The sequence below is a fragment of the Tympanuchus pallidicinctus genome, unplaced genomic scaffold (genome assembly GCF_026119805.1).
Source record: "Tympanuchus pallidicinctus isolate F22 unplaced genomic scaffold, pur_lepc_1.0 scaffold31, whole genome shotgun sequence".
NCBI lineage: Eukaryota > Metazoa > Chordata > Aves > Galliformes > Phasianidae > Tympanuchus > Tympanuchus pallidicinctus.
In genome coordinates, this window is record NW_026294749.1 from 4,724,612 (window position 1) to 4,737,606 (window position 12,995).

Genomic DNA, 12,995 nt, shown 5'->3' on the forward strand with positions numbered 1-12,995 from the left:
TCTATCCTTTCAAAAGAATCATGGAATCATAAAATGTCTTGGGTTGGTAGGGAACTTAAAGCCCACCCAGTCCTAATCTCTGCCACGGGCAGCACTGCCATCCAGCTCAGGCTGCCCATGGCCCCATTCAACCTGGCCTTGAACATGTCCAAGGATGGGACACCTACAGCTTCTCTGGGCAAAAAAGAAAAAAAGGGTAAAAAATGATCTCCCCTCTGTTTATAAGCTCTTCTTAGATGCTGAAAGGCAGCAATGAAGTCACCTTGGAGCCTTCACTTCGCCAAGCTAAATGAGCCCAGCAAGCATCCTCTCTCCTCATACTGTTTCTCATCTCTTTCATGCAATCCAGCATTGAATTACTTTCTCTGGAAGTTTGTTATTACGTAGCCTTCTTGAGCAAAACTGAATTCACAGTGTTCAGGCAAGCAAGAAAGCCGGTCAGTGGCTCCAAATGTCCTACTCCTTGTATTGTATAATTTCCAGGAGGTTGAATAATTGCATGCTATTGGTCTCCACTCTACTCTAGTGATATGTCTGTAAGCAAAGTCAGGTGAATGGCAGAGCTGTGGAGACTCTGCTTCCCAAGGAGAACAGACAGACACTATAAACTCTGGGCTGTCATAGTGGCCCTTTCCTGCTTCAGGTTCACTCTTCTTTTGGCCTGGCTAATGATTTATCACTTTCACTAGGATCAAAAAGAGCTTTCTGTTCTTCAAGTCATCAGCAGCGTCTAAGAGCTGACTTAATAAGAAGTTTAGCTTGCAAATTAAATCTCTCTTATCTACAGTTTATGAGACACTGTCAATCTTGCCAGCACATACTGGAAGACTAAAGAAGAAAGAAATTACTATCGGAGTTGCTGTCTTTCACCCTAGCATTTACAAAATGATATAAATGACTGTGAAGTAATTGGATTAATAGGAGGAGGGACACAGGACAGGCTGTAAAGTCTAGCTGCCTTATGCTAATGTAGCAGCGTAGGATGCAAAGCACCATAACATGGGCTAAAGCCAGTTTTGCTTTCCATTACTTCTTAAAAACATTAAATCAAACTAAATTACTTTCCTGCCTTCAATCGTGGCATGAAAATAATATCTAGAGGGAAGCAGAACAGACACATAGCACACATAAGGCTGAGTACCCTTGATATATCAAACGAAACAGCAGCCAAGACAAGCAGGCAGCCAGGACAGATCAGCAGACGTAGGCCAGGCACTGGCACTGTCTGCTTGACACAGACTGAAATGGGAACAACCCAAATTCAGGACAAAGGATTGGCAAAGCCACCTGGAAAAGTCTGTGGAAGGAAGACAAGGCATGGGAAAACACAGGAAAAGAGGCTCTGCCTGGACACTGGTTTGCATTGCATTATAGAGCAGTGCATTTAAGTGAGACTGGCCTTCAGTGGACATTCCCCTTTGATGCTAACCTTCTTCTAGTAGAAAAACTTCAAACCAATTAAATCCAAGTAAGAGGGGCTGCATCACCTTTTGCACTGGTGGAAGTAGGTCTGTGTTTCCCATAGCCGGTCACAGGCAGTGATCTAACCTTAAGAAATGCACATACCACAAAGTTTTGTTTGTGCTTTGGGCTCACGTGGACATGATTAAGCTCAACATGACAACAAGAGCACCATGCCCACCTGCTTTATTTTACTTTTCTCAAAAAAAAAAAAAGAAAAAAGAAAAAGGCAGAGTTAAAAGATCAATACAGCACCAATATAGCTTCCAATATTTCTTAGCTGGAGAGTTCCTATGTGCCCAGTTTTCTTCTAAAGCAAAATTTCTCCTCAATCTCCCTTGGGCTTTTCTGAGTGACTGGCAATTTGCACACCCTTAGAAGAAAGGAGTTGCAGTCATGTTACAAGGAACATTCTCATCCTGAATCCTCAGTCATTATAGCCATGTTTCAAGTGGCCTGTTGTATTTTCTTCCTGGGTCCATTTTTCTTGCCTCTCCTCCTCTCAAGTTGATGCTGCTCATTAAAGAGGGCAGCTGTGAAAATGATCTTCCACTAATAATCCAGTTTTGAACTGCATGTTCCTTTTTAATTTACAACCTTCAGTTAAAGATTTCAGCTGTCAATGCTCCTAGTTTTAACATAAAAGATTGCTAAAAATGAGGAAAGCTTATGTTTTAATGGCTGGGAATTGGTAGGGTAGCATCAGAGAAACCATCCTCTATCACTCTGAACCAGAAGAATATTTCTCCATTGTGTTTAGATGTAAGATGTCCATTTCACCCTCACAAAAATAATGATGGGCTGTGGGATAACTCTTGGCTTTGATGCACTTGCCACACTAAGCTGTCATGTGGGCAACAAAATGTGCACCACCACCGAGGGTGGAAATCAAGCTCTCCAGTGCCAGACAACACTGGAAGGAAAAGCGTATGACAAAGGGATGTGGAACAGCTTTAACCTCCCGAACAGAGCTGCCTCCTAGCAAAACCAAATAAATAATGCAGTTTCTCAAGGGAGGTTGGTGTTTGTGTCAGGAAGGTGCTGGATTTGCAGAATATAAGCACCTCAGGCCAAACCACTATAGTCCATAAATTCAGCGTCTTAGGATATAAATCCAGCAGCTGGATGAAGCAACATCTTCCATTTCCAGCCACTCGTTCTCCTCTCTCCCTCCCCTACATCTGTCACAGAGTGAATCCTAAATGTAGGAGCACAGCATGCCTGAATAACAACCCAAGGAAAAAAAAAAGAAAAAAAAAAGAAGAAAAAAAAAAAGGAGCTGCTTGTTCAGCTAGGTCAGTTCTCTGGTCTGATTCATTGCACGGCTGTATAAACATTGCAGGGGGAAGGAAGGGCCAGGAGGGGGCATTTTTGGTCAACTTAAATGCACACCCAGCTTTGAACTCAGGATCTGGTTCTTCCTATCTCTCTCAGATGCACCTCAGTTTATGGAATTGTTTCCCCCTCACCTTATTTAAGGATTATTTTTAGCTTAGACAGGATCTCTTTCAAACCCCACAAACACAGCGCTGAGACAACCAGTGGAAAGGTGCAAAGGCATGAGCTACCTAAAGCAGCACTGCTGTGGGAAAAAACATGGAATTGCATCCTTAAATGAGGAAAGACAATGAGGCAAGAGCAATGTCAATTCAAAGAGCTCTCTAGTGCAAGCACAGTGGCAATCCAGCCAGCTTAAACTTTGAGTTAGTCTTCAGCTGAGGGACAGAAAGCAAAGCAAGAGGGTTCCTTCTGCAAGGCTGTGCTGGGGATGTGCAGAGTGCTGAAGGGATCCATCACTGTGGCACGAAGGAAGTACTTCAATACTTAGTGGTGCTGATGTGAAAAAACAGGATGTAAGGTGAACCATGTCCAATAACTGCCCATTGGAATACCCCTGAGTGAAAATTAGCTTTGCTAATTTTGATGTTGCTATTGAAAGCTATTTTCCCATTCTTACACAACAACTTAACTCTTTCATCCCTCAGGGACTTTCAGGCTGTCTAGTGATACAAACAGATTGAGATAAAACATGTAAGCAGTAAGGGATAGATAACGCTGAAGGCATATCACTACCACACACCAGCCAGCCAGGACTGTGCTTTCCATATCTTCAGAGGGCTGAAGTTGTCAAGTCCAGACAGCAAAGGGAGAAGTTCCCCCCTTTGTCACTGTGGTAAGGAAATGTAAAACTCTGGGACCAAACCTCTGTTTGTAACAGGAACCCTAAGAAAAGCTGACTTCTGGAAAAATGAGAATTACTTCCACTTCTGCTAGAACTGAAAAGAAGAGTCAAAAGGGAATACAACCTCTTGCTAAATAAATAAGCTTCTTGTCTTTCACCAAATCAGTCTGATTCTAAAGCAGCAGTTCACAGCAGCAGAAACGCTGCTGCATAGTGAAAACCTCAGCTAACGATTATAGCTTTCAACAGGAAGCCTCTTAGTATCTGAAATGTGCCCCTACAACAAGATCTTTAAATACTAGCTATTATAACATTGCTTTTCTGGATTAGGTATATACCCATATCATACAATTTTAAAAAACTATACCCCCTTGTGACTCTGAAGTAGAGACCAATAATGCACTCCAGAGCCCACAGTCTCAACCACAGTCTGCTGTCGATTAAATTCATTTGCTGTCCTACTGGGAGCAGTCAGAGAAGGTCCAAATAGCTCACCTGACCGTAACTCCAGCTTCTGAATTTCACTTCATTGACGTCTCCATGGAAAACAATACCAACATCATTCAAGACATATTCTTCCCTTTCCTTCTCGTCATCCAGGTACACGGCATCCACTGTATCAATTTATCCAAAACAAACATCAACGTTGCCATTTAGATTTTATATCGGGAAGATAAAAATAATTAGCATATACTACAGCCATATTGGATGAGATGTGCCCATCACCCATCAAACAAAACATCACTTGCTTCAAGAGAATACAAACATGAGGAGATAGTGACCCCGGTTAGAAATATGATACACAACTTAAAAGCATGAAAGATGCAAAAACGCTGACAAATCCTGCCTGTTTTCTCAAGATCTGAGAACTATGATTAAAATGTCACATCTTATCAAGAGTTTTATGATTACTCTGTACCACTAATTTAAAAGTTGGGGCACCGTGATGCAATTCTGCATCTGTACAAACAGATCAAAGAACAATTTCTAGCCTATTAAGATTAACAGAAAACAGATCAAATCAAGAGATCTAAAGAAAAAATCTGTAGCACATTACAAAAATTGGAATACACCTTTATAGTGCATTAACAGAAGAGTTTGATTGCTTTTCCTGTACATAAGCTATTGACTGCAGTGTTCCTCCCTGATGTAGCTTGACCGACCAGCCAATATGAAATTACAAAATAACACAGAACCACAAAATCAAACGGGTTGGAAGGGACTTCTGGAGATCATCAAGTTCAATCTCCCTGCTAAAGCAGTTCCCCACAGTAGGTTGCATGGGAAAGTGTTCAGGCGGGTTCTGGATATCTTCATGGACTGAGACTCCACAACGTCTGTGGACAGCCTGTTCCAGTGCTCTGTCACCCTCAAAGTAAAGTTCTTTCTCATGTTCATATGGAACTTCCTGCGTTCCAGTTTGTACCCATTGCCCTTAATCCTGCCAGTGGGCATCACTGAAGAGAGCCTTGCTCCACCCACTTGACACCCACCCTTTAGATATTTATCAGCACTGATAAAATCCCTCCTCAGTCTTCTTTTCTCCAGACCAAACAGACCCAGGTCTCTCAGTTTGTCCAAATGAAAACTGGAAGTATTTGGAAGACATCTTCATCAAAACATATATTAAACATACATCCTAGATTTGCTTAATGAGTCAAGAGAATATAAGTGGATCCTCATCCTGCAAAGATTCAAATACTTAAATAACCCATAGTTAATATATATAAATAACCCTGAACTACATGAAACTATTCAGATGTTCATGGCAGACATGAAATGGATGGGAAATTCTGTGATGTTAGAACAGTTGAGGATTTATTTCCTGTGCCAATAATGGTATTTTGTGACTAAGAGGCACCACTTAACATGTGATGGTTTGGGAATTAATTAATTTCAGGAAATCAGTAATGTGGCACCAGATAACAAATTAAAGAGAAGCAGTAACCTGTGAATGTGTGATATAAACAAGTGCAAAACTGCCACTTACCACTGTCATAGAGGCTTTCTTCTGCATCTTACTACAAATTACTATGGGATTATTTCACTTTAAAAGCCTATTGATTTGTTGTATTTTGTTGAAATTCAAATCAGATTTGTACTTCCTTCTAAAACTCATCTTCAAGAGCTTCTTCTCCATTTACCCACAGAACTGCAGTTCAGCTAAAAACAGCTAAAATCTGAAAAATCAATGGCAAAACTCACACTGACTTCAAGTAGGTGAAAAGTTTTGCCATTCTGTACACCTGACTCTGTTGGAATCTTTATTCTCAGATGGATATAAATACATCTACATATGCAGAAGGGATTATGTATATATATATAACATCAAGAGCTTCACACTGGTATTCAAGCAGGTATTGGATGTAAGGAGGATTTTTTGCATTTGAAGAGATCAGTGCTTTCCATTGTGCTTTTGACAAGGTTGCCATACAGGCTCAGCAAGCTACATCAGAATCAGAGCAGATGGAAAAGCAGCAGATTTTGCCTGGCTTTCCCTGAGGCAGGCAGGTCTGAGGCTCTCTGTGCAGAGGCAGGGTGCTACATATCTGGCCTCTAAAGGCTGGGTTGCAACAAGGGCTGTTCATAAGCCTGGCACTCCCTACAACCAAGTCAGTCTGCACCCAGGCACAAAGCAGAAGATCATGAGTTTACAATGAGAGGATACCAGGTGACAGAAACAGTGCTAAGACCTGACAGTGGATCCAAAGGCTACAGCCATTTATGCCAGCAGTGACATGCATACTTTGGAAGCACCATGTTACATGACTTTCTTGAGGTCCACCTCCCACCTCTAAGCAAGTTCTGCACAACATCCCATCAAAAATGTTGTGGATGTTGCAAATCACACAAGGCTCTTTGTCATTAGGATGGATGTGCCTGATTTGCTTATGGAGCAATTACATGTATTGACTCACTGAGCTCTGGGTTTTATTGGAGCATGTGTATACAAACAATACAGAAAATGCATTTCAAGGAGTACAACTCACACCTGCTTCAGTACAGTTATGCATTCAGCAGAGTGTGTGCACATGCCGTCTTGACAGCTGTTGTTTTCTTTGAGGGATTATAAATATCAATATTGATCTCGTTGGTATCAATTGAGATGCCTACGTTATTTCAAGACTGCATGATCTTTGCTAAATCAGATGAAAATTGATTAACTTCTCTGTCAATTATTTTAAATTATTTCTATTTTTTGATAAAGTAAAACGGGCCTCTGTGTTCCACATAAAAGCCAGCTGCTTTGATTTTTGACAGCTCTCACTACCCTTGAGAACTGTTTAGAAGAAAATACGAGGCATTTGTGACTACTTTGATGCTAAGCATGCTCTACATAGTACAACTCCTAATTATTTGGTGCAAGCAGAATTTCACATCTGACAAACAGAAGAATTCCAAGAAAAAGCACCAGGCTTGTTTGTTCTTTTTCTCTAGCATTTTAAGGTTTTTCTACTTACTTCTTTTATCCTGGGAAATTACTAAGACCCTAGCTAGCAGTGCTACAAAGAAGCAAATAATCCTCTACGCTTCTTTGTTTGAAGATAGATAAGGTGAAAACACATTCCACGTGAGGACAGTAGTGCAGGTGAGAAATCCCACTGTACAAAAGCTCATGCAATCATAGAATCATAGAATGGCCTGGGTTGAAAACGACCACAATGATCACCTAGTTTCAACCCCTTGCTACATGCAGGGTCATCAACCACCAGACCAAGCTGCCCAGAGCCACATCCAGCCTGGCCTCGAATGCCTCCAGGGATGGAGCATCCACAGCCTCCTTGGGCAACTGTTCCAGTGCTTCACCACCCTCTGTGTGAAAAAAACTCCTTATGAAAGAAGTAAGAAGTACAGAAAAGCTATGTCCCTTTAGGAAAGTGAATAGCCATGAGAGGCCCCTCCTGGTACTGATGCACCTGGGAAACTCCTGCCCTAGCAGAGCAACCACTGGAGCTGGAAATGTCATCTTCTCCTGCACACAGTGACAGCTGAGCACAGCAGAACCTGCAGATGGATGAAGGTGGTTTGCCTTCAGGATCTGGCCTTCCTTTAGCATGGGAACCTGGACAAGCTCTTGCTGGGAGGAGAACACCACTGTGGCAAACACATTGCAGCGAGAGCTAAAACAGGTATCTACGAAGTCCACTCCACTTTGGATGATGCTGTGCAATGGCTGGTTCTTGTCTCTGTGAGTGTAGCAGAGATACGAAGCTCTGAATTTGTGAATTTTTTGGAATCTACGGTAGCAGACATAAAATTTAATATATGGCTACAAATAACAGAAAATGTTACCGAGTCAAACTTGGATGCCTGATCACATTTAATGTTTTAGAGACAGTATAATAGGCATGTTGATGATGGATAGTGATGGGTGAACAGTTAGGCTTGATGATGTTAATGGTCTTTTCCAACCTTAATGATTCCATGATTCTGTGATATTAGAGATGTCCAAAGGCAACCACATGCTACTAATCCTCAAACTGTAACAGGATGTTTGAAGGACATGGGTAGCAGGGTCAACTGAGTCACCAAGACTGCAACATATTTAATTGCTCTAATCTAAAACACTTTGCAGAAAGCTTCTGTGAATGAAACATAATTCTCAGCCCATGAGTCTGCAACTTACAGACACGCTATGCATCTCCACCTAGGAGAGCCACAAGAGACATGCAGAGTCTTTTCCTGATAGACACTGAGTGCTCCCAAGCAGAATGTCGCTGGCTCAGCACCTCCTCAGAGAGAGGAGCTCACAGTACCTAGATCAAAGGAGCCATTCTCCACTTTCATGTAGTCTGATATTGCTAAGAATCAAGTTATACTCAAATAAGTTATCCTTAATGACTTGCCATTTGTATCTCCTGTTTCAGAATTGAAGAGGGCTTTGTGTGCCCAAGAGCATGTCTGTTTTTCCCTGTTATGTCAGCTGAAGGGAAGATGTTGCCTATCCTTGCAGGCTTTACTTTGCTTATTAACTAATGGAAATTTCACATGAGTATCTGAAATGCCAATCCACTTGCTTGCTGAATTCCAAAATGTTTGGGGCAGAAGCACATCACTTTGCAAGATAGGGCCCCACGTCTGCATCTGTAAAGTATTCTTGGTGATAAGCCTTAACCATATAAAAGCATCTGATGATTTTGGAAGCGAAGAACAGAGGCTGCTCTGTAGCTTAACTGGTAAAGCATGCAGACTTGCTCTGAAACAGTAGAAAAAAAAAACGCATCTCAGCCTGGGAAATTATGTCAAAACTGAATTACAATGAAAAAAGAAGTAACAAGAAAGGGCATAAGTGCCTCTGTCTTAAAGAAAAGCTCACAGACACATTGATGTTTCTCTAAAATGATGAGTTGGGTAGCTGCACTAGACACTGATGGAGCTTGCACTCTGCTCCCTGTGATAACAATCCCCATTCACTCATTCCCCAGCCTTCTCTCTTTTTAATGAGGTTTTTTACTCAGACTCTGCTTCTTAACTATTAACCCAGCAAACAAGTCCAGGAGATTTTCAAACTATTGTTTTCTGTGCTGTTTAACTGCCTGAGTTTTTATACCCTTTTGTCATTCCACTGCACAAACTTTCCCAGCCAGAGGACAAAGCATGGAGAAATACTGCCCTTGCTCTTCTAACACAAAGGAGAAAAGGCAGACACAGGAACCAATTAGTCCAAACTGCTTAGGAGGGAAAGAAAGCAAATCCACATCCAAATGAAGCGCACAAAAAAAGAAAGCTACAATAGTTAGCAAGGGTCAGGACTTGAATCCATTGTGGCACACCTGGACACGTAAGCTGGGGACAAGGACATGATGTTCTGCGGGTGACCCCCACAGCACAGCCTTGCTGCTCTGAGTCTCTCTTTTGCCTTCTTGCAGTAGACATCTCTGTTAGCCTTCTTGATGGATGCTGCTGCATGTTCTGAGCTCTACATGTGAGCTCCCACACCGTGGATTTTGTTTTGCTGGCTTTCGATCCCATTCAGCTCAGGAAGTGAGTGCAAAGCACCCATGTGTCATGGGCATACAGAGATATGAGTAGGAGATGTGAATGAGGGATTGATTTTCCCCTTCTTACTGCTCACCTCATCCTCAAGTCAGCTTCTGTGGTCCCCATCACACATGCTGTGGCAGCCAATCTCCCCCCACCACATTTTTTCTACATTTTATGACTGCCCTCAGCCCCAACTGGCTGCATAATTGTCATGAGGTGACTTAAAATTTTCCTCTGTGGTTTTTTCCTGTTTAAAGAGATGTTGGCTAACAATCTGGCTATTGAGAAACCAGGACTCCACCCAAAGGATTCTCTTGCCTTGGGGTGGAGAATCACACCTCCGGTGCTGGAACTGGCACATGTTGATGTTGCCTTTAAAAACACTGAGAGGCTTTGTCTGTTCGCCAGGGTGTCACATTAGTTCATTTAGCTTTGCCAATGATCCCTTGTTTTCTGTTACCCACTCTTCTTACTCCCAGAATAAACTGACCATGTGTCTCTAAGGTATGCAACTCTACGTTGCTTTCAAAAGTCCCTCATGGTGTTGTGAGGCCTTGGGCCCTGCCCTTCCCTTTCCTGCTTAACTAACTCCACTTTACTCAGCATTAACATATATCTTCCTAAATAATGCATAAGCTAATCACTGCTTATATTCCCTTGGACCAGGGGTAAGTAATGAAGTCAGCACAAATTACGTACTGACAGTAGCGTGGCTGAATAATGGGCTCTATTAATAATGCTAATCTTACTCATCACATGGTAAGACGGCCCGTACTCGGTATGGGGTTATTTGATGAAAATCCTCTGGTAAAAAATTGAAGGATGATGGAAGGATGGCAGGAGGCTGTATAGTTAGCTGGTGACCTAAATATACTGCAGTACATGTGCCAGATATGGAGCCTTACAAGCATCAGAAGCTGAGACACGGTGCTAAATCCTGTCAGAAGGCTGGTGAACCTAGCCTCACCAGTCCTCCTTGCCTTCTCCTTAAAACCACACTTTGAGTTCATCGGGTAAAAGAGCAATTCTGTCAGCAGAAGGGCTGATTTTACCTTGGTCCAGGGAGATTTAAAAAACAAAAGTTCTTTAACACACTGGATTACAAAAAGGGCTAATTTGCAAAATGTTCTGTTCGTCAAAGAGGACAAGGTTGCTGGTAATTAGTCACTGCTAAGGGTAAGTTATAAGGTCAAATCCTGTGTAACAGCAAGGTGCCACCAATCATGTTGCAGCAGACTGAGTGCATCCAAACTGTGCAGGACAGCAGCTTCCATTGAGTTTTAGCAGGCTTTTGGGCTGCAGATGCTCCATCCTAAAATGTGGCAACCAGCAATGTAATTCAGCTGTTGTGAATGGGGTGCCACTACATCCTACCCCACACCAAATCCTGGGAAAAAAACATGCCCGTACTGATTTATCTGTTTAAGGAACATGGCGGCAGGCAGAAGGTTCACACTGATGTTTATTAAAACCAGAGCAAAGCCTTGGGATATATTTAATACCAAAAATGGAGCAATGCCATGCCAGCTATGTTGGTAAACACAAACTCAGCCTCATAAAACTACAGAATGCTCCTGTAGCCCCACTCATAAGGCAACCTCAAGAGTGTAATACTTAGCTCTGGGCAATTAGGTAAATGTAAACATATCCTTTCTGTATTCATACAGACTGGCCTCCAACCACCTTGGCACAAGTTCCCTTTCCTGGACTACACCCTCTCACAAACCAATGAGCCCAGTGGAGAAAACTGTGAGTCTTTGACACTGATAAGAAACTACTTACATTGGCACCAGGGGTTGAACAATATGTAAGTGTCAGTTGCTGAGTTCCTGTGTGTTCTGATGATGCCATAGGGAGTCCAGATGGCAACGTAAAGGCGAAACTTCCCAATGATGCAGGTAGCAGAGGACATGATGGACAGGCGAATGGAGTTGTTGTCTTTGTGGGTAATCTTGGCTCCCCACTCTCCAGGTTTCAGCACATCACCTATGAGGATCGGGATGTAGGTGCCTTTGTTTGGTTGTGGGTAGCGACCTGGAGAGAGAAGGGGATAACTCCATGATGTGGTTCATCTAGCTTTAGCATCTCTTCATTTACCAACAGTCTTCTGTCCCTTTGTGTATTTCCTACAGAGATGGCAAATGTTAGTGGGCAGGAACCACCTGCCTTCTGTAGAGCTTTCAACAGTACTTAGTTGCTGGTGCTGCTGCCACAGAAGGCATACACCACTTCCCAGCAGGCAGCCCATGCAATGGATACTCCCCAGGAACCTTGTAGATGGTGTGGGAACCAACTCCGGATCCCCAGAGTCTGGATGAACATACCTTGGCTGGGTAGCTAAATGGTCTGTGCAAGCAGTGGGCCCCAAAGTATGACACACCTTCAAAGTACTGCTCGTATTTTGCCTTACAGTCAGACAAATCATGACTGAAAGAAACTTGTTTTACTCTGTCAAGCATAAAAAGCATCTAGACAGACAAACTAAATGTAAACATGTACACTGCTAGAATTCAAAATAGATGGGAAGGATTATACCCTTTGAGCCTGAGGTAGAGTCAAATTATAACTGGAATCCAACCAGTGCTAGAGATTAAAAAAAATGCTTGCGAGAAGGCTGAGTTCCTTATGTCATTCTCAAGTCTGTTTTTCATTTCAGATTTTAGGCTTAAAGTTTTATTCTCATTCACCGGTACCGTAAGGAAAAGCACAGAGGGAGAGACAGACTTCTCTATTTTTCATTCCTACTATTTTAGAGCTTAAAAATGTAATGCACAAGGGCACTGATTTTCCTGTTTGTTTATTTTTATACAGCTGATGCAGAGATAGACCCAGATCTGAACGCTGTCACATTCTGGGAAAGGGCAACTCTAACTTTGAATGTGAAGCTTGTGATCTGCCATGACCCCCCATGTTTCTAAGATATTTGGGATTACTGAGCTTCATCCAACAGGTTATTCAGAACACAAAAACTTCCATCTTGCAGATTTTCAGTGCACATAAATATCCCAGTTTCCCTAAAGGCCAGGGATGCTCTAACCCATGAAACCCCTTCAAATCAGCAAGGGATACAACTGAAAGAAGAGGCCTACAGAAGAAAGACGGACTGGAATAAGAGAGTAAAATCAATAGAAAACAACAGAAGATAAAGCACTGGACACTTCAAAAATAAGTCTTCAAAGGAAAGACTGTCTACAGAGAAGAGCCTATAGAGGTAACAGATAAGAGTATTTCCTCTGCTAACAATTGTGATCTGAGAGCTGAACACATTCTTGTTCTTTGTAGCAGAACTGGGTATGACCCAGCTTGTCTCCCCAGTAGATGTTTCGTTTCTAGTTTTGGAATAGTTGTCATGGGTTTTTTAAGCAGT

General features: G+C 42.3%; 1 protein-coding gene across 3 annotated transcripts in view; it reads right to left on the minus strand.

Moving 5' to 3' along the window:
- Nucleotides 1–12,995, minus strand: part of F13A1 (coagulation factor XIII A chain) — a 71,685-nt gene that overhangs the window by 29,120 nt on the left and 29,570 nt on the right. For all 3 annotated transcript variants that reach the window (XM_052697868.1, XM_052697866.1, XM_052697867.1), the window contains 2 exons: nucleotides 11,411–11,662; nucleotides 4,139–4,257 (listed from right to left, as the gene is read on the minus strand). In XM_052697868.1, coding sequence (XP_052553828.1) covers nucleotides 4,139–4,257; nucleotides 11,411–11,662 — 371 coding nt within the window. The remainder of the gene's footprint in view (nucleotides 1–4,138; nucleotides 4,258–11,410; nucleotides 11,663–12,995) is intronic.